This window comes from Atta colombica, unplaced genomic scaffold, assembly GCF_001594045.1.
Source record: "Atta colombica isolate Treedump-2 unplaced genomic scaffold, Acol1.0 scaffold134, whole genome shotgun sequence".
NCBI classification, from domain to species: domain Eukaryota; kingdom Metazoa; phylum Arthropoda; class Insecta; order Hymenoptera; family Formicidae; genus Atta; species Atta colombica.
This window is the reverse complement of record NW_017259222.1, coordinates 232,082-259,692: the sequence shown is the minus strand read 5'-3', so window position 1 is coordinate 259,692 and position 27,611 is coordinate 232,082. Positions and strand designations below refer to the sequence as shown.

The window sequence follows — 27,611 nt, the reverse complement described above, 5'->3', positions numbered from 1 at the left end:
GATTGGCTATAATCAAATTGGCTACTGCAGATCCCTCAAGTTGTTTTATCTATCAGCTATCTGCAGCTATCTTCTTCCATCATGATTTCGCCATGAAACAAATCTATAAAATCAACGTATGCGCACTGTATAGTTCGCTACGTTATATTGATATAACAAGTTTTGTAACCTCAATAGTGGTGAACTTTGGTGAACTTTTATGGTTAATTTCTCACAAACGTTTTTTTTTTTTTTTACCAGATTTGTTCGCGTTGTGGAAAAGCACTTCGAATGAGTTTCATTTCATCAACATTTGAACTGAAAAAAAGGTAAATAATTACCTATGAAACATGTCTGATGATATATTAGCAAAGGAAAAAGAACTTCATAGATTGAATCATAATCTCCATCTAAAAGCACATGAAGTAATGAAGACTGTTGATTCAATCAAATATGTTCATGCCGGCGAAAATTTATTTAGCGATGTAAATCCGTTGCTTTCAAAATTTGTGGTGAATGATGCAAAAATTATACACTCAAAAAATGTAACACCAAAGAAACAGTTAAAGACATTAGTTAAAGTTTCTGACATTCCATCAGTAGAATGTATCAATGACAATGAGATTCTAAAAAAGGATAATAATATGGAAAATAAAGCTGTTATTACTTTGCTCAAAGGCAAAATAGATATGTTGTATAAAAAATTAGAAGTAATGCAACTAGAATATAATAATAAGGTAATATCTTTTCTCGTTTTACTGGTTAACAGATCACTGTTATTTTATTGTTTATTTGCACCAGTTATATATACGTAAAGAGCATTTGAAAAAATTAATTAAAATAAATAATTTTTGCGACGAACATTTCTTGATTGTGTGCTGTCCCAAGTTCAAGCTGGTGACACACAATGCTCGTTTTTCTGCTAGATTGCTAGATGGAAACTGCGTTCGTTTTGCCACAGCGCTTGTGCTCAATTGTCCTTGTTTAATATTTAATAAACAACAAAGATGAAACGACACTTAAAGTGTGTGAGCGCCAAAGCGAATACACCCGGATTAATCTTGTTATCATATTGGTTGCGATGTTGGCACTGCAGCCAATACGATGACGAGATTTTAATCCAGCCTCTAAGAGCTATTTTAAGTTCGTCGTAACTGGCTGATTAGTCTATTGGAATTAGTCAGTCACATCTACCGTCAAACGAAATGATGAATGCTATTGGTTACTTTCAATAAACTAATCGGCTGATTACGATAATCGTCAAATTTTTAAGTGGCCCTAAAAAGCAAAAAAATTGCCTTTTTAATCTTTTTTATTTTATAAAGTAATTTTATTTACATATAGTGCGATAATTATAAAGAATTAGAAGTGGAAAAGAAGAAACTCGATGACGTCCAAGTTAAATTACGCAATCAAATAGAAACGTTAAACGACACGATTACAAAGTTGGAACGTATAAATTCAGATATACTATCAGACTCTCAAACTTTGAATAAAGAAAATATTATTTTGAAGAAGGTAAATTTACATTCTTTTTGTCGCACACACACACACACACATACACACACACACACACACATACATACACACACACACACACACACACACACACACACAAAATTACTAACTTAAAGATATTTTCTTTTAGGACTTAGAAAATCTTAGAAAAGAGATACGAACATTAAATCAACAGTCAACCAATCTTGACGTGAGATTAAATAAATCTCTAGATAACAACGAGAAACTTCGAAATGAATTAAAATGTAGCCAGATAAAAGAGAAGGTATAATGAAGTAATTTAAAGTATGTTTAAATCGATAATTATTTAAAATACGCGTGTTACTATGAAACTTGATAAAAATATAACTCATTCGGTTACTCATGTGTACAGGTATTTCAGTCTATATTGACAACTCTGTTAATAAATTAAACAAAGATAAAATGATTCACTGTGTTAGGCCGGAATCAGACTAGGCATTGAAAATTGAGATTAAAGATTAAAGATTGAAATTTCACCAATTTTGAAGAAAGAAATTTTGGCTCCTTTTGTTCTGATTGGTCAAATATCAATCTTTTAATCTCTAATCTTTAATCTCATTCTTCAATGCGTAGTCTGATTCCGACCTTACACTGTGTCATCTTTTTTGTTAGATAATGATATTTTTATCAAATTTCATCGTTACATCTGTATTCCAAATAAATGTTTTTAAGGGGATCCTAAATGATTAGTCATACTGTAAATAGCATTTACACACAAACGATTTATGTGTCATTAGGTGCGGTCCATTTGATGCTACAAATGTTTCGAAACTTTTGATTGAACAATCAGAAGAAAGAATTGTATTAACTGACCAATCAAAAAATGCTTCGAAGCATTCGTAGCATCAAGTGGACCATAGCCATTGACACATCATTACATACTATTACATCGGGTTTCCTTACACACTATAACAATTGCTCACTGCCAATCACAGCTACTTCTGCGTAGGGAATTTTTTTTTAGCACTGTGATTAGCTGTGATTGTGCGCAAGTGGCTCGTGTGCAACTGATATACATTCTACTACTCAATATCTTACGCACGTTTTCGTATAACAATAAAAAAAATGTTAATTAGATGCCTAAGTCCAATTTTAAGAACTCCATATTGTTTCTTATACAAACTACTAGTCGTACGTACTAGTACTAGTACGTACAAACTACTAGTCTGTGGATCACAATTTCATAAATACAGATTGATTGTACAGCTTTTATATGAAGCAAATATTGTTACGACGTGATAGCATTTGCTTTGGAACGTCATATTGGATTATGAAATGGTACAGATCAATTTTGAAATTTTTTGTTCTCAGCATCCATTCTTAGACTCCACCTCACAGATACGTATTAATGTGTATATTTCAATCCTGGAAAAGGATTTTCGAATTACTAAAAGAGGAAAAAGTAATTATTATACAAAAATTATATACTTTAACCGATAATACAGACTTTAGGATCCCTTTAAACTTGTACAATTTAAATCTGTGACACATTTCATCCACTTTGCAGGAATTGTTAAAACAAATTAGAAAAGTGCAAGAAGAGAAGGAGTTAGCCATAAAAAATTTGGAAGAGCAGCGATGGAAATTGAATCAAGCATTTAGGAAACAAACACTACTCGTAGATAATTTGAAAAAGCAAAACGTATGTATTGTATATAATATCATTAATTTCTTCTATTTATATAGAGAGAAAAATAGGGTAAGGCGGACTTCAGGGTAAAACGGTCCTTTTACTAAATCTTATGTAACTCTCCACTTGCTAAATAAACATAAAATTATTTCTTTTTAATGTTTTTTAATTTCATGTTTCTGATTATTTAATAATATTTATTAGTCACATTTAAAAAATAATTTTTGTACGGATAAAAAAAAGAAAAATATTAATATAACATTAAGATTATCAAATGGGGTAAAATGAATTAATTTATATATTTTTTTCTATTTTATTATATATTTGTTCTACTTTAAGACATATTTTACTACTTCTTTTTTAACAATTTCTTGTTTTTTAATTATTTATCTAGTTGTTCAAAATGCTTAGAAATTTATACATATGTACTCAAAATTAAAGGTTCACTTGTCCCACCCTATAAAAATAGACAATCAAATTTTATTTGCTAGTAAAATATCTTGCAAAAGTTAAAATTAATTGGCTCCATTATTACGCCCACACACAAATATATTAAATTAATTTCTCTTTTTACTAAAAAATATTTAATAAATGTTAAATGATAAATTTTGATTTAGAGTTAATTAGTTAAAAAATTAAATTATTTCCCGGTCTTCATATTCCGTCATTTATTACTTAGATTTGGTTCATTTTACTCCATTGGAAAGTCCATTTTATCCCACCTATGGATTTTAAAACGAATCAAATTAAATTTTACAATAATCTTAATAATAATAGAAACTTTTGCAAGATTTGAAAATTTAACATTATGATCTTGTAATGAACATTTTAACATTTTTTCACGTTAAATTGCACGTTAAATTTCATTAATTTTTTTATCAATAAAAAATGTATTTCCGCTTAAGAGGTCCGTCTTATCCCTTCTTCTTTTATTACATAAATTAAGACTTTGAGAAGTTATTAGAATAGAAATCTTAGAATATTTGATGTATCTTAAGGGAATGCTGGAGCAATTGCAGAACCTTGATTGAAAATAAAACATGAACTTACATATTACGTTATCAAGCAGCAACATAAGTTCAAAATATTTTAGTCTTAAATTTATTTAAGATTAATAAGATTTAGAAATATGTAAATAAATAAAACATATTTATATATATAATTATTCAAAATGGAAATATCATCTCTGTACTGCGATTTAAGTTTCTTATATTTAAAAGGAATTTTTTATTCATCTGTTTTAGCATTAAAAAATGTTCCACAATGTATTCTCTTAATAGATATTTTTGAAATAAATACTATAGACCGAAAATTTGTTGCTTGTTTATATTATAAATAATCTTACTCTTTTTGCTGCAGTTAAAATTCTTTTAACAAAATGTAAAAATATATAATTATAACAAACGTGTTTTTTTTATCATAAAATTAACAAAAAGAAGAATATAAACCACAAGTTGTTTTTTGTGATATTTAATATGTAATTAAGTTTATAAATAATTTAGACGGCTACAGTCGATTTATATTTATGACCGTTATAATTATATTTATGATAATTATATTTATATATATTTATTGAATTTTAATATTAAATTTATGTAAATTTCTTCGTTTTTGTTAATATTTTTAAATTTACTGAAGATGGCCGAAACGTCTAAATTATTTATAAACTTAATTACATATTAAATATCACAAAAAAACAACTTGTGTTGTAGTTTATGCTTTTCTTTTTGTTAATTTAAAAATGTAAAAAAAATTATTTGAATTTATTGTGAAAACATATCTTTTTAATTCTTATCTCCATATACATCATTGGTGATTATCGACTGCTCATACACCCTAGCGGCGGTTTTAAGCATTAATCGGCACTGCGCGAGAAAGCGTACTGCAGTGTCGCGTGTCTGGTCACCGCATCGTTATGTCGTGCGCAGGTCATACGAGTGCTCATTAGAGGTTTTGTGTTATTTTTTTTTTGGTCTAGTATAGTTTCGTGGTCGAAGAGTACAAAGTAAATCTTGGAGCGAAGTCGAGGCACTAGCGTGATCACTACTTCGCGTGTGATCGCGCGTCGCGTAAATCGTTGGAAATGTTGGGATGTACATTGATATACGTTTCTGACGATTTCGGTTGGGGTCACTGAAGAGTGGTATTCGCATGAGCAATGGCGCGAGCGCCTCGACGCGCCGCAAGAACGACGTGTGTACGGTGTAGATGATACATCGGAGCCCAATCCGCGTGGTATGTTGTTTATGTTGCGCGCGAGGATCTATCGTTCGCGTTACGACGGCGCAGTATACAGCTCGAAGGATCTTGAGCGCGAACCTCGTCGTGAGCCGCCATGAGACGCATTAGCGGTAAGCCATCGTCACGATTGCTGCCAAATGTTACGTCCTCGCATTCAGTTCTCGGGTCTCTTTGACCTTTTTCGCCGAGCGATATTCGCTTTGTCCTTGTTCTCGTTAAAAATGATTGTTCTCGACTTTCGCGTCTTCGTATCGAGATCGATTATGTTACATTGGTCGGTCATATCTTTACATATGCTTTGTGCATGTGTGAATGTGTGGCTACATGCGTGGCGCATTACATGTGTGTACGCTAGCTGTTATGTACTGTTATGTTTCTATAATCTTATGTCGAAGAGAAATACTCTTTGTTATCTGATTGACTCTCAGTAGTAGTATCATATTAATTTAAATACTTTTTCGTTAGTAGGTAATTTAAGAATTTATTTTTTATCAAAGATAATGATATTGATATGTCAAGTAGAATCGATATTATTATAAGAATGAACTAAAAATTTTGCAGAATTTTATATTTTAATTTTCGAACTGAAAAAGTTTAAAGGTAATTAAGTACAATTTATTTATTTTTGGGAATGTATTTTAGTACACAAAATTTATTAGCAAAGAATATTAAAAAATGTACAATATTATATTTTTTTAAATACGTTTATGTAGATGTACTACAAAAATAATAATGCTAAAAGATAACGCCAAATAAATTATAATTAATTATATTAGTTAAACCTTCTTATTAGTATATTTTAATTTAAATTTATATTAAAGTTTTCTTATTTTATTAGATGTTAGACTGGAAATTACAGACTAGGCATTGAAAGTTAAGATTGAAGATTGAAAGATTAAAATTTGTGACCAATTAAAACGATAGGAGTTAAAATTTCTTTGTCTTCATTGTTCAAATTTCAATCTTCAATCTCAATCTTCAATACATAGTCTGATTCCGGCTTTAAAAAAAAACTATTCAGCATTTGTGGTAGATAGTACCATATTGAGTAAAATAAAACCTTCGTGAACATAGGTTAAAAGCTCAATCGCTTCTGAGATAAACATTTTTATATATTAGCATCATGAATGATTTATTGATTTTTACGTGTCGCATGCGATGTTTACCTCAGTGTTTAAACCACATGTTTTAAATGTTCTCATTTAATTTCTATACATATTTTATAACAGATTTCATCAACAATCAGTCAGTTGTCATTAATCACAGATTAATAATCTACACGTTACCTAATGATTACACAGTTATAACTGATTGTCAATGAAATCTTTTGTTATGAAGTATGTATGGAAATATCTGTGCCATATAAATGCTGACTACACTTGTCTAATTACACTTGTACACTTGTCTAATTGTTTATGTGATGAAGAATTTATGGATAAATTTATTTTGGAGTATTTTTTTATACATATATATGTATATAATATTACACTTATACACACAGTTATACACAGTATACTTTGCACTTAATTAAATTAAAAATATTAAATATATCATAAAATGAAATTAAAAAGGATTTAGCTGTTTTTTCAGTAAAATTCTTTTCTTCTTAACTCTTTCAATTGCAAATATGTTTTATTATTCTTTGTTTTTTGTTTTGCATATTTATCTAATTACATTTTTTTAAGTTGAAAAAATATTTTTAATAAAATTATGATTTTGTATGTTTGTTAACATACAAGGTGATTAAGTACGGAAACGAACAAATTGATTAGAAGATAATTCTGAGAAAAAAATGTTATATAAATGTTAGATAATTCTTATATAATTACAAAAATTTTTAAATTTTTCTATTGTAATAAAATCATATGCTTGACAGGAGATGATCTTATGAGAAATCAAAATAAAACGAGAGAAAGAGAAGAATATACAAATATTCCAAACAACAAAATCCAAAATTATGACATAAGACGTTTTTAAGTTATCTTTTAGACGTAAAAAAATGTCTTGTGACTTGATTTTAGATATTTTTTGTTATCTGGGATTTTATTTACTTCTTGAATATTGCATCGATGAATTAAAGAATTAAAAAAATGATATACGATAGTACATCATTATTCATATGAATTCATTTGACGTATCAATAATTCTTTGAAGAAATTATCCATGACTGATTCATATTCTTTTGTTTTATTTTGATTCCTCAGAAGTTCTTCTCAGAACTTCTCATCAAATGTGTGATTTTACTATATCAGCAACAAAAGCTTAGAACTTTTGTAACTACATAAATATTGAAAATAGTGACATTCTTTATTCAGAATGATCTTTCGAACAATTTGTCAAAGTTTATTACATTTGTTCTATATAATCACTCTGTATAAACCTTTTTTAATAAAATAATTTTCATGATTATATAATCACAATCATTTTACATTCTTTCAGATGTAGCATTTTCACACTACTGTACATATTTATTTATTGACAAATAGGAATATATTTATAATATATTTTTATTAAGTATAGAAAAAGTATTAATAAGAAGATGGGGATTGTAAATTGACAAATTGACAAATGTAAATTGACAAATGAAATGAACTATAATTTATTTAAAAGGAGAGGAGAGTTAAGTGTACTATTAACACTATAAAAGGGTTTAGATAGAAGAGTTTTGTTTCTGAGATTCTGAAAAAATTGCAGTTGGGTGTCTGATATACTGTAGGTATTAGAACTGTGTGTCGGTAAGTAAGAAAGCGACGTAACAAAAAAATTAAGGCACAAGGTTAAGGCACTTATACTTTTTTTAATCTTCCAATTGATAAGAGTTTGGATTCCCGCAATGTTAAGGGGATGCTGGAGCCTCCTATATTATCGATAAAACTAGCATTTTTGATGTTTTTGTTCTTGTCGAATTTCTTCGTAGTGTTCACAGAATAAAAATTCCTTTTCCACGATTAAAATGTATATACTACTTATCGCTGATATATTTTGTGTTCAAAGCTGGAAAAAAATAAAAAATTTCAGATTTCTTTATCTATTTTTATCTCACAAGTATAGCGACCAACGTTGAAGTTAAAATGAATAAAGAAATCTGTAATTTTGTTTCCAACTTTGAACACAAAATGTACTAGCGACAAGTACATTAGCATATCCATTTTAATCATAGAAAAGGAATTTTTCTATGAAAACACTACAAAGAAATTCGACAAGAACAAAAACATCAAAAATGTTTTATCGGTAAAAACTGACGGCTGCAGCATTCCCTTGAAGTCCTTTTTAAGTAAAATAAATATGGAGATGCGGAAGCCTGCTCTGATGAACTTGACATGTAGAGGTCTAAAAAATAACAATATAAAAATATTATTAAAATAAAATAAAGAATATTTTATTTTAATAATATTTTGTAAAAAGTTGATGTTACAGAAAATTGTTAAAATAATCTAACTTTATTTCATACATGAGAATAGTATTATTATTAATTAATTTAAAAAGTAGAGAAATTAGATCATTAAAAGCTAAAACCTGTGTTGAAATTGCAGTACATTAAATCAATTCACAATTCTTTTAGTTTCAGTTTAAAGATACAATAAAAATATTTTAAATTTATTTTCTTGTTTTTTGAAATATTTCTTTGAAATGCATTCTAGAAAAAAAAATGTTTTACTGGCTCTTATTAATAAAAAAAAATGCATTATTTTCTACAAATTGTGAACTACGTACCATTTTTTTGCACAAAAACTTGTCAAGTAAATCAATGAGATGCTTTTTTCTTCGTCACGTCAAATAATTTAGTCTTCTATTCATTCAATACGTTCTTTTAATATTTTTATATATCGTCGATTCACAGACTATGCTTTTCATATTATCCATTCATATTCTAGCAGAATCAGCCCACGCCGTTCTGAAACTTGTTCACCCACCTTCAATCTCCATTCGTATTTGTTGCCATCAATGTGCCGTTTCATCGAACCGTACGTGCGCCTGCGCTTATCTAAAACGCACTTTCCAATAGTTGTATTTGGAACTGTCACTGTGCTTTTCCTTTACAAGACTGTTGACGAGCGAGCTGCCCAATTGAATTTGATCTATTATTGTGCTTTCCCAAATTTTTGTAGGCTAAGTTGATTTTTTAACAAGTGCTTTAAACGAAATTATTGTTCTATTAAAAAGTGATTAAACTTGTTAATGTTTCTGCTATACTGTGTGAATAATTTATTTTATATGAGAATATTATTAAATTTCCTAAAACAAGTATGTTTCTGTTCAGTCTTTAGTGACTTTTGTTAAGTTTAAATTAAGATTTAATTCTCACAATGATTTTAATAATATTAAACAAATCTAATTAAGTCAAACGAATCACTTCAATAAAAAATATCTCTTATTACAGTGAATTTAATAAAACAAAATAAAATTTTTTGCATGAAGTCAAAAAACATACACTAGTTTGGCTTATATAATCATTGATTCTTAAATATCAGATATCGATAAGTGCAATTGTGGAGATACATGAAAAGAATCAATATAGTGTCACTAAATTGGTTTTAATTCATATAATAATTACGCGTTAGAATTTTGAAAAGCCATTTACATTCGCGCGAAACAAATTTCAGTATATTACAAATGGCGATCACTTCCATAACAAACTGTCTGGGTCCTCCCCCCTTGCCACCTGGAAAACGATTTCTGCAAAAGCCCTCGAAACAGTTATCATCTACCTATAAGAGTTTTTGCGATCCCTCTGTAGAAATCTGGCTTCCTCATGGTATTCCAGAAAATTTAATGGCAAAATTATATTTGCATGAAATAACCATGAGTAAGATCGGTACGAACCAAAACCTGTTTAGAAGTTGCTCCGAAGGCAATCTGCGCGCGCGTGAGACAACAGTGTTGCCAAGTACGTCCCTGAACAAATGCATCAAAGCCATTTATGGCAGTTGGAAAAATCTCTTATACCGTAAGTGTGCGGATATCTTATATTATATACATAGATGTAACCAAATCTTAAAGGATATTAAGTTTTTCATTAATATAAAGATGTTCCGAGATATACAAATTATATATATTCCATATTATAGGACTATTTAAGCAAAATTGAGGGTATCACTTATCTTGAGAAAACATCGAGAACATGGAAGCGATCGTGGTCCAAGACAACTTTAAAAATTTAATAATATTACATTTATTGATAAAAAGTTATTAAGTAAGACATTAATAATTAAGCAACAAGGACTATTAATATGTATAATTGAGACGAAATTTATGAGCAATTATCGAATGATGAAGAATCTATTAGAGAATAACCGTTTGGTTTCGAATCCTAATTTTAAATAACATGTTTATGCTTAGCAAGTTATGCTTATACATATTTGAGTAATATAATCTTTGTTGCCTAATTCTTAATAATAGGATCTTGACTTGAGTTGTCTTATTTGACAACTTTTTATTAATGAACATGACAGCACATTCATTTATTATTCTTGATTATAATTTCTTCCATATGTCTGGGGATCCTAAAGTAAAACCCGAACTTCGATCGTTGTTTTATTGATAAAATGCGACACATTTTTATTACTGACATATCTTTATATATTACTACATCAATATCTTACGCATATATATAAATTTTCATAGAACATTAGTGTTGTAATTAGAGTTTAAGCCTAATTCTAAAAATTCCATGTTGTTATATAAATTACATTATAACTCCACAATAATCAATATTCTATCGATTAATCGATCCGCATCTGGAATCATCTCCACTAGTTTCCTCAGCTTCAGCTTCGAATCTACGAGTCCTATATCCTCTTCTTGCTTTCTGATTCGATTGGTGCAGCTACTTCCCTGGGTGAAGGAATCAGATTTCTCTTCTGCAATACTGAAGAAAAGGTTTCTTTTCCCATATTCCAATTTTGGCCAGACAGGTCTTTGGGTATCAGCATTGCGCCATGCTTTATTCATCAATCTTGATGCTTCTGGATATGACATGGTTTATATGACATGGTTTCATTTGCCATCGTAAGATTTCCGCTGCTTCCTTGTATGCTGGACATAACTCTATTCAATGTACTATTAGCTCTATTGTACGCATCTTTTAGTTTCTTTGCAAGGTTTTTCTGCTCTTCATAATCTTATAGTTTCTGCTACAGGTAAAGCAAGTCTCGTCACACACTTTGTTAATATGCCCTAGGAGTCTACATTTAAAGCTCCATGATCTAATGAGAAATGAAAAACCGATACCTATAACCCCATTCTCCAAAAGAACTATGACTATCAGGGATATTTTTTTCTTTGAATTCCAGACAGATATATTGAGAATCCAGCTATTTCCCTCGATCCTTTTTAGCCTGAACATCGAACTTTCCATTATCGTATTGATTAAATTCCTCAATTATTTTTTCCATCTTAATTCCATCTGTCTTCTTGCATCATGCTTCTTCTGAACAGCATGTTCGGGTTAAAATCTAATTCCTTCAGGTTGATTGGGGTGCTGTTGATTGCAGTATAAGTATATATCGAAACTAAGTGTCCATGTGTTTCTAGAGAGATAAGTTATGACTTTATTCAGAGCCGTTTTTTTCTCTAGGTTACTTAGTTTCCTAAAGACTTCTAAATGGAGGTCTTTCTTCCTTGCGACTATCTACTTTTAATCAGTACAAAAAAAAAAGACGAACGGTTGTACTTATCGTATCTCCTCAGGCGATGAATCGTTCATATTCGATTTGGAATCTGAGTTCTGATTCTCTTCTTTATTATTCTTCGCCGTTTTTTTTTCCGCGATAAGACGCAAACCTTCCTTTCTCATTTTTTCCAAGGGTCTTATTACTCTCTTTCTTTGCACGCATACTGTCTGTTTTTGCTCAATAACTCCGTCATCCTTGAATTCTTGCTCGTTAATATCTGGTCCGATAAATTTCCACTCTTATTTTCGCGTGATTGTTTTCTTGTATAATCGTTATCCAAGAATATTTCCATTATCTTCTCTCAAGAGGTATTGTTTGAAATCTGCACTGACTTTGCATTTTCATCTGCGGATCCTTCATTCATCTTCTGGCGGAAAGATCCTGCTTCTTTCAGATTTTATCGGAAAAATTAAGGCTGCGTTCGGAAACCGAGTGCCCTCGTGTGTCGTTTCATCCTTATTATTTAATCTTATTATTCATCCATTGTTAAACAAGAATAAGATGATGTTTTCGCAGACTAACTCAAGACCTTTAGAGAAAGCAGAAATTGCTTCCTCTCGGCTGCCGTCTGTCACAAACTAGACACCTCCGCCCGGCGCTGATTACAAGCATGGTCTTCCACAATGATCATGAATATATCGCACAACTGCACTAGATACGATGGAAGTATAATAGGTGTGCTCTTGCGCACTTTGGATAAGAAGAGCGGTACTCAGAAATCTCGGATTTATATAAAGTTATTTGATTACGGCTTATGTGAGATCCTAAAGTTATTTTACTGATTCATTGTCAGTAGAACTTACACACACACACACACATACACACGCGCATACAGCTGTATAGATATATAGACATTCTGCATATGTCTCAGGACAAAAAAATTAAATATGTTTTATATATATATATATATACCAATTATGCATATAAATGTAGAAAAACTGAAAAATATGTAGTCTGAAATATCATGCAGCAATGGATTAACTTCTTTTTCTGTTTCTTACAGTTGGCGGAATGAGTCGGCCATCCAAAGCCGTGACTCAAGCAAAGAAAGTAGCTCCACCAGCTGTACCAGATGTGTTTCGACATTCCGGTTCCTCTTTCGGCTCGGCTGGATATGCTAGCAGCGAGGATAATTGCTTCCTCTCTGGAAGCGGCCCCGGAGGTACGACAGACGATGGTTCCTACGTGGTGCCATCTGGAAAAAGTCCAGGACCTATTTTTACACATTCGGGCTTCACCTTTCCGCCGGTGATTGGCAAGTATGCCCATGCCGAAGATCAAGGTGCGAATTATATGTAAAGTTATATTATTAGATTAATTCTTTTCTAACACGAAGAATGTAAAACAAGAATGGATATGATCGAGTATTTATTTTAAAAATCGATTATAAATAGATGAAACTGTAAATCGACGCTTTTCGACTATAGTGTAATTAAGGTGCAGATAATCTTGTCCGTCATTCCTGTCGATCTCTTCTTCTTAATACGTTAAGCCTCTGGCCTGTTATACTTCTCATATGCTCTTGTGATGCGCATGCTGATTATTTAATTGAGCATATATCGACCTCAATACTAAAAAGTAACTGATTGATTGTTTGAATAATCGATTCCTAGATAGCTAAATCTATGGTGGAAGGATAATATTCTTGGAAGATATCCTTTCACCTAAATTTATCGGAAACAAATTTTATCAAGGTAAAAATTCGCTCGCATTTTATCTTTGTTTCTATTTTATCTATCTTTCTTATATGAAGATTACATTTCTTATATGACAACTAATATTTTTGTAAGAGCTTATTAGAATAAAAAAATTATTAAATTGTTTGTACAATTTAGTAAGTAATATTACTATTCTAAGAATTCTCTTCTTATGTGTTTTAAGATTGAAAAAGATTTTAATATGCGTTGTAACAATCAAATATAAGATTTCTCTTTTATTTAATTAAATCTATTCTCGTTGGTCTAAAAATTCGTATCACATTATTTATAATACTAATTTCAAAGTACTATATAATATAATTTTAAAATACGAATGTTTGGATATTTCTTAGGTATTGATATGACCCAGAGTCCTGGTAGAGACAGTCCTGGTAGTTCCGGATCAGGTTCCGGTTCTAGACATTCTACGGCATCATTGGATTCTGGAAGAGCGTCTGGATATCACTTAGGACTTAGAGGGCCTGGTGCTCTTGCCTCGTCTCCTAGATGCTCTATTAGTTCACTCGGGAGTCATCCTGATCGACCGACAGATCTTGATGTCGTTCACGCTTGGTTAACTGAACTCCAATTCGAGGAATATTTTCCTTTATTCGCTTCCGCTGGTTATGACCTTGCAACTATAACGCGTATGACACCAGAGGATCTCACGGCTATAGGTAAAGCATATATTGTAATAACGAGTCTAATCTAAGTATGTTTAGATTAGATATATTTATCTAGTTTATAAGTATTACTATAGTTACAAGGTCTCTCCAAAACTCGGTTCGTAAGCCGAAACACTTCCACATTTCTACTGTCTCGATAGAGCGAAACGAAGCGTAAATAATAAAAGGATAGACGCCAGCGTTCCGCCTGATTCAGGTCTATCTAAACATCGTTGAAATGCAATGTTGCAATGTATTACTGCAAACTTCTGTGCTGTATAGAAGAACATTCAATCATATTTTCTCTCTCAACTTCACTTTTCGGCGCTTGGACAGACCTGAATTCTAGCGTTCAGACTTTTAGCGTCTATCTTTATTTATTTACGCTCCATCTCACTCTATCGAGACGGCGGAGAGATGGCTGAAGAAAGCGTTTCGGCTCACGGGCCAAATTTTAACAGGCCTGATTAAACAAATATACATTTTTTTATACATTACATTATAGGTATCAAAAAACCTAATCATAGAAAACGACTAAAAGCGGAAATAGATAATTTAAATATAGGAGATGGTTTACCAGAACATGTGCCTGGATCGCTCGAAGAATGGCTCAGGCTTCTCAGACTTGAGGAATATCTTGGTGCTCTTCATCAACAGGGTATGCGATCCGTCGAAGACGTAACAACTCTCACTTGGGAGGATCTTGAAGACATTGGTATAGTACGGTTAGGACATCAGAAAAAATTATTGTTAGCAATTAAAAGAGTTAAAGATATTCGCGCTGGCAAGCGTATACAACCACTTGATCTTGCGCGCTTGCCGCCACATCCTGGGCATACACAGGTAAATTATAAATTCTCTCTATTTTTTCTCATCAGTATCGAATTTGGTTGGAAAAAAATTCTCCTAATTATTTTAATCAATATATTAACAATGTCATGCAATAATAAATTACTGTATAATTTATGATTTTTTAGGACGTTGTTATTCAACGAAGTGGACCTGATTTACCATCACCTGATGAAAATTGTTCTTCGCCTGTACTTAGATCTTTTCAAAGAGGTGGAAACGATACTACTTCTGATGTTACTTGGAAAAGTATGTACGCCGCGTTTCCAACCGATTACAATACAGTTGGCCGTACTAGCTCCCGAGGAAAATCTTTGGAAAGTTTAGAGGATGCGCCTCTTGGTTATCCTCCATCACCAGCTCCAACATCGCATCCACAATCCCTCGATTGGCGTCCACGCAGTTTTGAAGATGGTGATCTTACACCTACAAATGATGTTTCCGTTGTAGATGCTGGTGGGGGCACTCTTCCACGACCAAGACATTGTCTCGTTCGTCCACGACCTGTAGCTAAGGTATGTTCGATTGTCTCGAATATATAGATACAAGCAAAAATAAATGAACGAAAAAAATTTATTTGCTGATTTGATGGTTTTAATCCAAACATTATGTCAATACGCTTATATATAAAGTACATAGACTTTTATATATTACCCTTTACTAACTGCCCATATTTCCTTACGTAAAAGTAACTGCCTGCGAATTGAGCAGGGAGCAACAAACTCTTGCATAACATAAGGCATAAGAAATTCAACTAATCAGAGTTCTTTATTTCATGAAAAAAAAGGAAATAAAGTATTTTAATTGGTATATTTTCTTATGCATTATATATTATGTGTATCCACATGAAACGAGTACCATCCCCTCCCTCCCCTTCTTACTTAGGGATGCGACTTTTCATGTGAAGCGAGTTCCACTTCACTTTCTTCTCTGCTTACGAGCTTCACGTTAACGGAATACGGAATAATTTCTATATTAAACAGAGTTTACGATATTGAAACGATCTAAATATGGCGGTGCTGGAAGTGACAGTGGAGATTCGAACTCTAATGGGAGTTCGATGTTTCTTTTATGTACAGGATTCTATAATAGACCGTCGTTGTAGGGTAGACGCGTGGAGTCATTACGCAAGGATAAAGGTTTGGAATAGTTTGGGATTAATTCTTAATATTGCATATAGTAGAAAACGATATATTTTAAGCTTTTTTTCATAACTTTTATTATTAATAAAAATAACAACGAGCGATGCTAAAACCTATTCGAGGTCACTTAAAGTAATGACCTTGATAACATATGTCAAGGTTATTGAATTTTGAAAAAGCTGACTTTAAATGTTTGCTTTAGTTTGAAATGCTTTTAATTTTTCAATAAATGAATTAAACAATTAATCAGAAGATTATGCGTATTTTAGAAAAATAATCACTAAACATGTCTGTGAATATGCAATAACAATATATAATTTATGATATTCTTGAAGATCTAGCCATATAATTGTAATCAATTTGCAACATGACTGATTAAAAAACGTAAAGCAATCAATTGGTTTAATGAAATCTCGCAATATGTTTGAGAAAGAATCGGCTAAAGTGAAAAATTTACGACATGGCATAGGATATAGCTTGTTTTAGACATAGTTTTAATTTTGGTCGTGATATACGTATGTAATTTCAGGTTACTGCAACACCAGGTCAATATAAATCCTTACCGAGAGACTTGAATAACAAATATCAATTAACATATGGACTCGAAAGTAGTCCACATCTTCCAAAACGATGTCCTCCATCACCTCCAAGGCGACAAAGCTCTAGAGATACAACTAGTTCTTCCGTAATCGCTGTTGGTGGCTCGGTGATCGGTGACGTTGTGATAGACTGCAGCGGGCCAGTGCCAACCGCTTCATGTGACGATCATCTTATTCATCATCATCAACATTTGCTTCATCATCCATCGCCGCCACCACCGGCGCCTACGCCGGTGTCTACGTCAGCTTCTTCCACACCACCGCAATTAAATCGACCATCTTCTTCCATGTCACGTTCTTGGGGTAGCGTTAGCGTTAACATTAACGAAGAACACGAGTTAATTGCATCTCTCGCTCTGCAACATCGCAACGGATCAGATGCTAGTTTTAAAGTATGTTAATTTTGAAAGTTTTTACTATATCTATTTAATTTTTTTTGCATTTTTTAATATATATATTATATATATGTATATATATATATAATATATATATATATATATACCTAATTATATACACTAAAAAAAATTCCTAAATTTAAATAATATTTTCTTAAATAGTATTAAGTAAATCTTTTTCTACTGCAAATAAATATTTATTAAAAAAGAAATTAAATACTTAAATCAAATAATATATATTTATCTTTTCTGTAAATACTTATTTACAATAAGAAAATGTTTACTTTCAAGAAAATATTGAAGAAATCTATCTTCATTAGCTATCGCTAACGATAATGACAATTGTCGATAAAATGTTTAGAAAATCCCGCAATATTTATATTTTTATAGGCTTAATTCATTCTTTTCGATTCCTTAATGTATATACATTTATTTTATTTTTATATTTACAGTCAAGTTCCAGTACAGAATCAGATTCGTTGCCATTTGCCAATGAGAATGCCGGTACGATAAAACAAAGGGCCAACCGAGCACAAGAATACATAGCGGGTGGTCCTAATAGTATAAGTGGTCATATAGTCAATCATCATTCCAATGGCGGAGAACCTGCGGATGTTTTGAACGACATTGGGAATATGCTTGCCAATCTTACAGATGAGCTCGATGCAATGCTCGAAGAAGAGAAACGCCAAGGCCTGAATTCATAATCGTCACTGCCTTCGTTTGCACTTTTCTATCTAATTAAAGTTGCCATAGAAATGCAGGCTTTGATACATGAAATAAATAAACTTGATTAGTGCAACGTGTACACAATTATAGATACAAGTGAATACAATTCATGATGAAATAAACTGATAGAATCGTGTTGAGAATCGAATATCTCGAATTCTAAGATCCACAAAGACGGAAATATTTATCAATATAAATCTATGTCTTCGTTGCGAAAAGAACAGAATCTTTTATTCCAAAAAGAAAATTAATTACGTCATTTGAAATCGATGAAAGAATTGTTTCATATTGTACAGATTAATGAATATCCAAAATACATCTATTTTCGCGTGATGTATTTATGTTTTGCTTTGATTTTTTTCGATTATTGGGATTCTTTATTGGGATAAACATACTTTATATTTTTGCATAGAAACATCTTGAATGTGCCAGCAAATTTCCAAACGCAGTTGTGGTGTTACATCTGATATTGCACAATCTTTTTCTACTTCTTTTTGGAGTAATTCTATAATCATATTCCTTTTTATTAGCTTTTTTTTACAATGGACAATATTACAAATGAGTGATAATACAATACGTGTTGCTCTATTCTATATAAATTAGGGCAACCCAAAGTATTCAAACAAATATGAAATACTGACGTAGCAAGGAGAGGGGGAAGGGAAAAAAATATTAACAAATATAAATATATTTGTATAATTATAATTTGTACTGCAGATCGTATTGCAAACAATTCGAAAAGAACATGTGTTTTCTGTATAAAATCTTTTTATATCTGTAACAAATTTGTAATTAATCAAATCTAATTCCTTTTCTCTATAAAATTTGATTTTCGTTAATATACGTACAATTTCCAATTGATTTTTCCATTTCCGTCCTTCCTTAAATTGATAATATGATAGAAATCGAAAATTTTCTCATAGTTGACTTCGTAAAAGAGCAAGAGGCAAGGAAAGATAGTTGTGTTCGATCACCCAAATAAAGCAGCCGATTGTTGTAGACATATTCATAGAGAAATTGTTACAATGATAAAGAATAAAGAATTAACAGCTGCATCTTGTATGAATTTATAAGCTTTTGTATGATTTTTTAGAAAATCAGGATATAATTCGTTAACAAGAGTTTTATAAGAAATGTTATCAATCGTATACTTAGACTTTCAAGGTAATATGGTTTAGTACAGAAATATAAGTAGTGTATGCTAATTAACACTTTGTATTATTATCTGTACTAATTAATTTAGAAATATAACTTACTATTATTATATGACACACCTAGATATGTGAAGCAGTGGAAAATATTCATATATATTAAATCAAAGTAGCTGTGGAGACACTTTTGAGATAAGACTCGAAATGATCTTCGAAAATGTATGTTATTAGTATGTTCTGCGATCTGGATGTATTTTGCAACAAATTTCTTTTACAATGTACTATTTATACGAGGGTTAACCAGAAAATAAGTTCCGATGGCCTATTAAAAGAAAACAAGTCTATACTTACAGAAAATTTTTTATTGCTTTTTAAAGTACACACCTTACTATTCCGCTACATAGATATCATTGTTATTGATGACTTATTATAGCGGGATATCAGGCGTTGTATCCCTTCATAGTATCCCGTCATAGAAAGTTGCCGCCTATGAAATTTCTAGAAAATACAGGGAAAAAGACTTAATAATAAATTGTCTGTTCTCTTTAATTTTCTCTTCAACTACATGCATCAATTCGTCATTAATTAATAATTTACACGACATCTTTATGCCCATTTCTATTAATGCAGTTTAATTTTAATTTCGGTTCAACTAACTTTTCATCTTTTTCTAATTTTAAGAATAAGATGAAGAGTAAGTTGAATCGAGATTAAAGTTAATCTACATTGGTAGAAATGGCATTAATCAGATTTAATAACATCCACGTTATAAAACTGACCAATCAATTTTTTCATCCTTTAGAGGAATATTTATAATTGGCTAGTTTCATAATATCGATGTTATTACTTCGACGTAAATCGAAATATGTAATCATTAGAGACGTGGTCCGTTTCATCGTGCATATTTTTGCGTTTTTCATTGAAAAGTCACATCTATTTCTATATTATCCACACAGCAAAACTTGATCCTACAAATATGGTTTAGTACAGAAATATAAGTAGTGTATGCTAATTAACACTTTGTATTATTATCTGTACTAATTAATTTAGAAATATAACTTACTATTATTATATGACACACTAGATATGTGAAGCAGTGGAAAGTGTTCATATGTATTAAATCAAAGTAGCTGTGGAGACACTTTTGAGATAAGACTCGAAATGATCTTCCGAAAATGTATGTTATTAGTATGATGAATGTCGAAGAATTTTCAAATATCCAGAGTACGTATCTGAAGAACCTTAAGGATAAATTGAAGATGTTTTTATGTCTGCTTATTCTATATCCACAGAACATCACCATTTAAATATCATTAGGTTGTTTCTAGATGACCAAATTTCATCCTGTCTTTATCCAGTGAACTCCAGCAAACGAGAATGGATTAAAATGGATTGAAATTTTCTATTCGAATGCATATTTTAAATAGCGAATATATAATAAAATAGCTTTTTATTAGATTTAATTGAATTCAATTAGATTCAATTGGATGCAATTGGATTGAAAAATTGCATTTCCTATTCAAAATTTTGAATTGAACAGTATTCACAATTGTGTTTGTGTGCACAAAAAAAAGCTAATATTATATTTAGATTGAAAGGCATAGAGATATGCTCCATGCAGTTCCTATAAATGAAGAAAAATGCATTCAGGATTGAAAAGAATTCATTTTAACATTCGTGAATCAATATTTCTGAAATCTGAATCCATTTCAATTCATTTTAATCCATTCTCGTTTACTGAAACATCTTAAAATGTCTTTCAAATTAAATTCTTGTAGAAAAACTGCGCAATGCGCAATAGTACTTTTTTACAAGAGTATATCCGGGTCTCGATATCATACAAAATGCAGGAAAAGAGTATGCATCACATGAAATTAATCATAATTAATTATGTTACTATCATTTACTGCTAGTTATGATTAAATAAGTAAGTGACAGTGATGAACTCCGTTCGCATATGCCTCTTTAGAGATCCGCATCATTTTCTCCTTACGGAAAACGAATCCATCTCGCGGCGGCGAGATATATATTAGGTGTAGTAAAAAGAAATCCATTATTTTTATATGAAATTGAATGGAAAAATAATGGATTTCTTTTTCCCACACCTAATATTATATATAGCGTACTTACACCACTTGCTTGGCAGTGTAGTATACATACACTAGAGTGGATATAAAGACAGTGGCGCCAATGCATGTGCCTAACGCTGATTGGTTATGCCATTAGATTTCCTTACTGTTAGTTAGAAGACGTTAAAGAAAGAAGAGGAATTGCGTCATATAGATAATAGGACATCAAATGGCGACTTCCGGCTAATTAGTGTTTTCACTCTCTTTATATCTAGAAATCCTTTAATCAGAGATTGGCCATCAGGATTTCGTTAAATTTCTTCGAGTGAGAAAGGAGGGTAGACCATTTCACTCCTTTCACGCTCGAAGAAATTTGTCAAAATCCTTATCTCCCAGTCTCTGATTAAAGGGTCTCTTTATACCTACTCTAATGTACGCTTATGGTGTACATATAGATGTATACTCTATCAGGTCAGGAAAGCGGCATAGTATGCAATATCGTCGCGAGATGGACTTGTTTTCCGTAAAGAGAAAATAATGCGATTCCTATAAAGAGGCATATGCGAATGGAGTTCGTCACTTCCCAATAAGCAAGAAACATTTTGAAACATTTCAATGGCATTGTAGCAATGTTACAATATTGTTAAAATATTTCAAAATGTTTCTTGCTTACTGGATTACTCATAGTCTACAATGGTAATAGTAGTAGATGAGGCTGTAAGAGTAACAAATTGACCAATCACAGTTAAATGTAAGAAGAATAATCGACTGTGATCAATTATTTATTCTTGCAGCCTCATCCATTATTGATACTGCTATTGTAGATTACACATAAGCTTGATCAGAGTGTGTTTATGGAGCCTCTGAAAGTACTTTTTTTGAATAGAGTTATTCATATTAGTTTAATTAAAATGGAATTTTTATTGATCAAATTAAGAGCCACTTTCACCAAGCTCCGATTAACTTAAGAGGCCTAATAACTTTCCAGGATTCCAACTGAAGCTGTCGGAGAAAAAATGCAAAGAGAAGTTATAAATATAGATTTGTAATACTAACTTATGTAGCAAAGTTTCTTTCTGGTAGCTGTTTGTTAATAATCTGTTTTTATGTTCAATATAGTATGTTTTACAGTTTTTTAAATTACAGTTAATTATAATTAGTGAAATATGTTTAACTCTTCAGCTCACATTTTTTGCTCTGACAACTTCAGTTGGAATCCTGCAAAGTTATTAGGCCCATTAAGTTAATCGGAATGTGAAAGTGGCCCTAAGATATCCTAAGGAAATACATTGCTATGTGGATATGGATTGAATCACTCATTGCATATTTTTCATGTATTTCACAACTTTGATGGTGAATATACCATATTAATGTTTCCTTGCATTTAAGAAACAGATCACAGACCGCATTTCATAAGCAATGAACGCGTCGTGATTTATTTAAACATTAGATCTGTTTGCGTTGCTTGAATTTCCAAAAATTTTTACACTTAAAACAAAATAAATATATATTCGGATGTTGAAAAAAGAGAATGCATAGATGCTGAATACAAAAAGTGCAAATAACGCGAACAGAACTTATAAATATACACTACAATGCGTACTGAATTAATAATTGAAAATCACGTCATTCCTTTGTTATTCGGCACGCATGCGCACCATTGTGAATACACCACTGCGGCGGCAAAATTTAAAAACGGAACTTACTTTCTGAGTCATCACCAACGAGATATTATTAAAGATTGACTCTTACGGAAGTTCGCATAATTGTTAAAATTTAAGTGTTTAAGGAATAAGAAACTGATAATACGATTCTAATTTCATAATTTATTAGTTCCATAGACATGTACGTATATTTAAAATTTAATAATACTCTTTTTTTATTTAAAACTATGATTTTAATGTTATTAATGAGTTTGATTAGAGATGAACTGCAAGAGAAAAAATTATAATTTTTCAATGTTTAAGATATAATCTTAAAAGTAGGCGTACTTATTTATACAGCATTTATATAATAAAAAAAATCATGAATTTAATAATAAATTATCAAAATATTTATATTAATATAATCGTAAATTTTTATTAATTGTCGGTAATGTTATCGTTCTTCAATTATTCCCGGGTTCGATTGAAAATTTGTTCAGAGTTGATAATTTCTCTTTAAGAGGCTTTGCGCAATAAAAGAAACAGTTCTTTGTTCTCTGTTCCCTGTTCCTTTAATTTATTGTGCGAAGCCCCCTAATAGTATCTCGTTGGTGCTGAAGCTGCCCCTTCTTCGATTTGAGAAAAAATGGCGGACCAATTAAAATATTCCAAAATCAAATTTCTGATAATTTGTTGTTAAAAAAGGTCTTTAATAAAATCTATTTTATCGATCTCGATCAAATTCAATCGTCACTCCAGCATCTCCTTATTATGATAAAATTACATTCTGGTGCGTTTATCTTCTTTATCTCCTGCACAATTTATGTGGATGTAGCACTGACACGCAGTGTCACTTTCGATACTACGATTTTATCGGTGTGTCACAAAAATGGATGTAATATATACGTAGTTTCTGTATCTCGAAAATGAACGATAGTGCGCTAGTGTAGCAGAGGATTAGAAACGTTGCATGCAATTGCATGAAAAAGATCGGCATGTACGCTCTTATATTTCCATTTTATCTCTTTGTTAAAACTTTCTCGTTGTTGCCAAACTTCAAATGTATATTTATTTCATATTAAGTATGAAGAGTGTACATACAATAAATTTATTATAAAAACATATCTATAATTAAATGTAGAAAAAAAAGAAAAGTACTGAAAGTTAAGTTACAAAGAAACTACCTTTTTGTTTTATTTACTAAGAGTGCCAAAGTAAACTATATACTCTTAATGTATATGTCATTATCACATGCATATAAACAGAAAATAGCTATATAATAAGTGGTGTATCATCACTGTCTGCCATTGTTTCTTAAACAATGGCGTGGTCAAATTTTCAATGTACTTTAGCAATACTTCAAATAATTACAGGTTCATTTAATACTTTATCAGTTAAGTAAGTATTATATTTTTAAACTATGTACATACACAATATAAAGAATAAAATTATATTATAGAAGAAAATGCATAATTAATTTTATAGATATTACAATTAATTAAAATTTATTTAGATATGCAGATCAACAAGTTGTACTTGGTGAAGATGAACAACTTAGATATTTCAATCATCCTTTTATGCAATCATCATTTATGTTTCTTGGAGAAGCTCTTTGTTTTTTAGCATTTAAAGTCTTTTACTACTATTATAATCGGCGAGGTGTAAGTATTTATGATTTTTGTTCTTTATAAAAATAATTAAATTTATTATTATGTTAATTTATTCTCAGGATGGCTCTGTAGATAATAACGTCCTCACCAAAGGTTCAAGGATTTTTAATCCTTTTATTTTAATAGTACCTGCATTATGTGATATGTTTGCAACATCCATAATGTATGTTGGTTTGAATATGACTTATGCAAGTAGCTTCCAAATGTTGCGTGGATCAGTAATTGTTTTCACAGGAATGCTTTCTATTGGATTTCTTAATAGAAAATTGGGAGTAAGAGAATGGATAGGCATTGGTTTTGTAGTAATAGGTTTAGTATTTGTTGGTATTAGCGATATATTAGTAATGGAAAACAATGATGTCAGTGCAAATTCTGTAATCACTGGGGATTTGCTTATTATATTTGCCCAGGTACATCTTTGTTATTGATTTTTTTATATTATATAAAATATATATAAAACTTAGTAATTATAAATTTAATAAAGTAAAAGATTCAAATAATCTCAAAAATTGAAATCATAAAAATAGTGCTATGAATCAAGCAACATCTTGATGCTAAATTATTAACAAACAAAAGTTTATTCTAATTTTAAATTAACAAATTTATAATTAAAGAACTGGAAAGGAACTACAGGTAGTTTATAATTAAACATTCAACCAGTGTATAATATTTGCCATTACTATGATTAGATTGTTAAAATAATAAAATTCAGACAAAAAAACATCTTAAATTACTCTTATATTCTCAGTAGTTAACAGATGTCGTAAATAGTCAATTGAAAGTTGAATTAATGCACAGATCAGAATCGTCGAATTTAATAGTTCTTTTATTTCTTAACGTTATCTTTTGTACTAAAACTCCGACCTAAACATTAATTCATGGCAGCTTCGGATTGACTCTATTTAAAATATCCGTTAATCATTAAAAATAAAAAGCGAATAATTTAAAATGTTTTTTTCTGAATTTTATTGTTTTAATAATCTAATTATAGTGTATAATTATTCTATACTGATTGGGATCAAATCACTGGAATTACATATGTTAGAATAAATTTTTGTTATTTAATAATTCAACATCAAAATCTTGTTCTTTATTTGTAGCCCTATTCTTATTATTTTAGTAATTTTATTTATGATTTAATAATTAGGTGTAGTAAAAAGAAATCCATTATTTTTGCATGAAATTGAATAGAAAAATAATGGATTTCTTTTTACTACATACTTGTTTAAACGAAATATTTAATTATGCAAAGATAAATATGTTTACTTTCATAAAATTCTTTTCAAATTAATTTCAAATATTTTAGATAATAACAGCTGTTCAAATGGTTGTTGAAGAAAAATACGTGGGACAGCAAGACATTCCTGCATTACAAGCAATTGGATGGGAAGGTATAATTTTTACTTTTTTATATAAACTTTGTTAATATTGATATATTTAAACAATATCTTAAAAATGTTGAATAATTTTTATTTTTCGCATCTATTTTTACAGGTATCTTTGGATTTATTGGTATTTCTCTAATAATAATCCCTTTCAATTATATTAGCGCGCCACCTCCTTTTGCGGATAATTCACGCGGCACACTTGAAGCTACTGTAGAAGCTCTTATCGAAATAGGAAGTAATAGTAAATTATTGATAGCTGTTATCGGTCAGTCTTATTTTTTTAAAATTTCTTTCGCAACTATTAATCTCTGGTCTTTATAACAAACTTATTTCAAACTTATTGCAGGTATATCATTTAGTATTGCTTTTTTTAATTTTGCTGGTATTAGCGTTACTAAGGAAATGAGTGCTACAACGAGAATGATTTTAGACAGTGTTCGTACAATTGTGATATGGATCTTTTCTTTAGCGTTTCAGTGGCAAGTTTTTCATTATATGCAGGTATGCTTTAGAGAAGTAAAAATCATTAGTAGTATTTATATACATATAACAAAAACATTACTGCAAAATTTTTCGTTATAGCTCATTGGTTTTATAATTCTTTTAATCGGTATGGCATGTTATAACAATATTATTATTCCGCAATTAATTCGGAAATATCGACATTATTTGGGACACCATACATTATCAGAAAATGAAGATTGTATTATTAATACAGCTGCAGATGACGTACAAGAAACAATATAAACATCTATATATATATCATCTATATATATATGATATGAATACTTTTTAAACTATCATTATCGCTAATATTAATTGTTTTGATTGAATGATTATTATTTCAAGTAAAATGACTATAATAGGATCAGTCTTATAACCCAAAGTAATTACAAAACGAAGGACATGCAAAATCCTGAAAAGAATGTTTCGAAAATTAAAAACTACGACAATGTCCTGAAAAGTCACAGTCGAAATTTAAGAATCGTATAAAAAATCATAATCTCGATATGAGAAGTGTGACAAAGTCCCGAAAAGTTATAATCTCTAATTCTTAGAAATAAGACATTTGAGATAGATATATGTGTGTGCGCGCGCGCAGGCACGTGTATATCTATATACAGGGTGGTCCGTTTTTATTGCATCTAGTAGAATATCTCAAAATTTTTAAATTTAATCAGTTGTTTCAACTATGTGATAATTTACCTACTCAACCTACTGAATAAACAAAAGAGTTAAAAAAATAAGAACATAAGAGAGTAAAACAGCTGAAGAGAGAGTTCATTGAAAGATAGAACAATCTAAGACAAAAATGTTTCAGACAAAAGTTACAAGGGGGATAAAAAAGATTAACTTAAGGATGACTTAAGAATGAACTTAAGAATATTCTAGATGAATTAATTCTGGATGAATTAAAATGGACTATCCTATATGATAAATTCATAGATAACAATTAAAGTATACGTTACGCTTATATTATTATACATTCACAGAATATTTAAAAAATATTAATTAATGAATAGAATAAAATATTATGAAACGCGTAGCTCT

The 27,611-nt window shown here is 30.5% G+C and overlaps 3 protein-coding genes across 3 annotated transcripts; all 3 read left to right on the top strand.

Annotated features, from left to right (window-relative positions):
* Positions 1–187: 187 nt before the first annotated feature.
* On the top strand, positions 188–4,222 carry LOC108684396 (uncharacterized protein PFB0765w-like). The gene is made up of 5 exons (XM_018188679.1): positions 188–716; positions 1,324–1,497; positions 1,628–1,762; positions 3,026–3,160; positions 4,147–4,222. The coding sequence occupies exons 1-5, from the start codon at positions 330–332 to the stop codon at positions 4,177–4,179; spliced, it is 864 nt and encodes a 287-aa protein (XP_018044168.1). The 5' UTR covers positions 188–329; the 3' UTR covers positions 4,180–4,222.
* Positions 4,223–5,061: 839 nt separating this feature from the next.
* Positions 5,062–18,355, top strand: LOC108684443 (caskin-1). The gene is made up of 7 exons (XM_018188762.1): positions 5,062–5,499; positions 13,067–13,345; positions 14,114–14,437; positions 14,931–15,268; positions 15,403–15,789; positions 16,946–17,407; positions 17,863–18,355. Exons 1-7 carry the CDS (start codon positions 5,484–5,486, stop codon positions 18,115–18,117), a joined length of 2,061 nt encoding a protein of 686 aa, XP_018044251.1. The 5' UTR covers positions 5,062–5,483; the 3' UTR covers positions 18,118–18,355.
* Positions 18,356–24,222: 5,867 nt separating this feature from the next.
* LOC108684390 (solute carrier family 35 member F6) lies at positions 24,223–26,807 on the top strand. The gene is made up of 7 exons (XM_018188673.1): positions 24,223–24,400; positions 24,516–24,663; positions 24,732–25,082; positions 25,979–26,063; positions 26,167–26,325; positions 26,407–26,561; positions 26,643–26,807. The coding sequence occupies exons 1-7, from the start codon at positions 24,324–24,326 to the stop codon at positions 26,805–26,807; spliced, it is 1,140 nt and encodes a 379-aa protein (XP_018044162.1). The 5' UTR covers positions 24,223–24,323.
* Positions 26,808–27,611: the final 804 nt, after the last annotated feature.

Excerpts from the sequence above, each read along its gene's own strand:
- LOC108684396 (XM_018188679.1), top strand. The coding sequence starts at position 330 with ATGTCTGATGATATATTAGCAAAGGAAAAAGAACTTCATAGATTGAAT. Across the intron at positions 717-1,323 it reads AACTAGAATATAATAATAAG|TGCGATAATTATAAAGAATT; the intron begins GTAATATCTTTT and ends ATTTACATATAG. Across the intron at positions 1,498-1,627 it reads AAAATATTATTTTGAAGAAG|GACTTAGAAAATCTTAGAAA; the intron begins GTAAATTTACAT and ends ATTTTCTTTTAG.
- LOC108684443 (XM_018188762.1), top strand. Across the intron at positions 14,438-14,930 it reads AGAGGATCTCACGGCTATAG|GTATCAAAAAACCTAATCAT; the intron begins GTAAAGCATATA and ends ATTACATTATAG. Across the intron at positions 17,408-17,862 it reads GATCAGATGCTAGTTTTAAA|TCAAGTTCCAGTACAGAATC; the intron begins GTATGTTAATTT and ends TTATATTTACAG.
- LOC108684390 (XM_018188673.1), top strand. The coding sequence starts at position 24,324 with ATGGCGTGGTCAAATTTTCAATGTACTTTAGCAATACTTCAAATAATT. Across the intron at positions 26,064-26,166 it reads ACAAGCAATTGGATGGGAAG|GTATCTTTGGATTTATTGGT; the intron begins GTATAATTTTTA and ends CTATTTTTACAG. Across the intron at positions 26,562-26,642 it reads AAGTTTTTCATTATATGCAG|CTCATTGGTTTTATAATTCT; the intron begins GTATGCTTTAGA and ends TTTTCGTTATAG.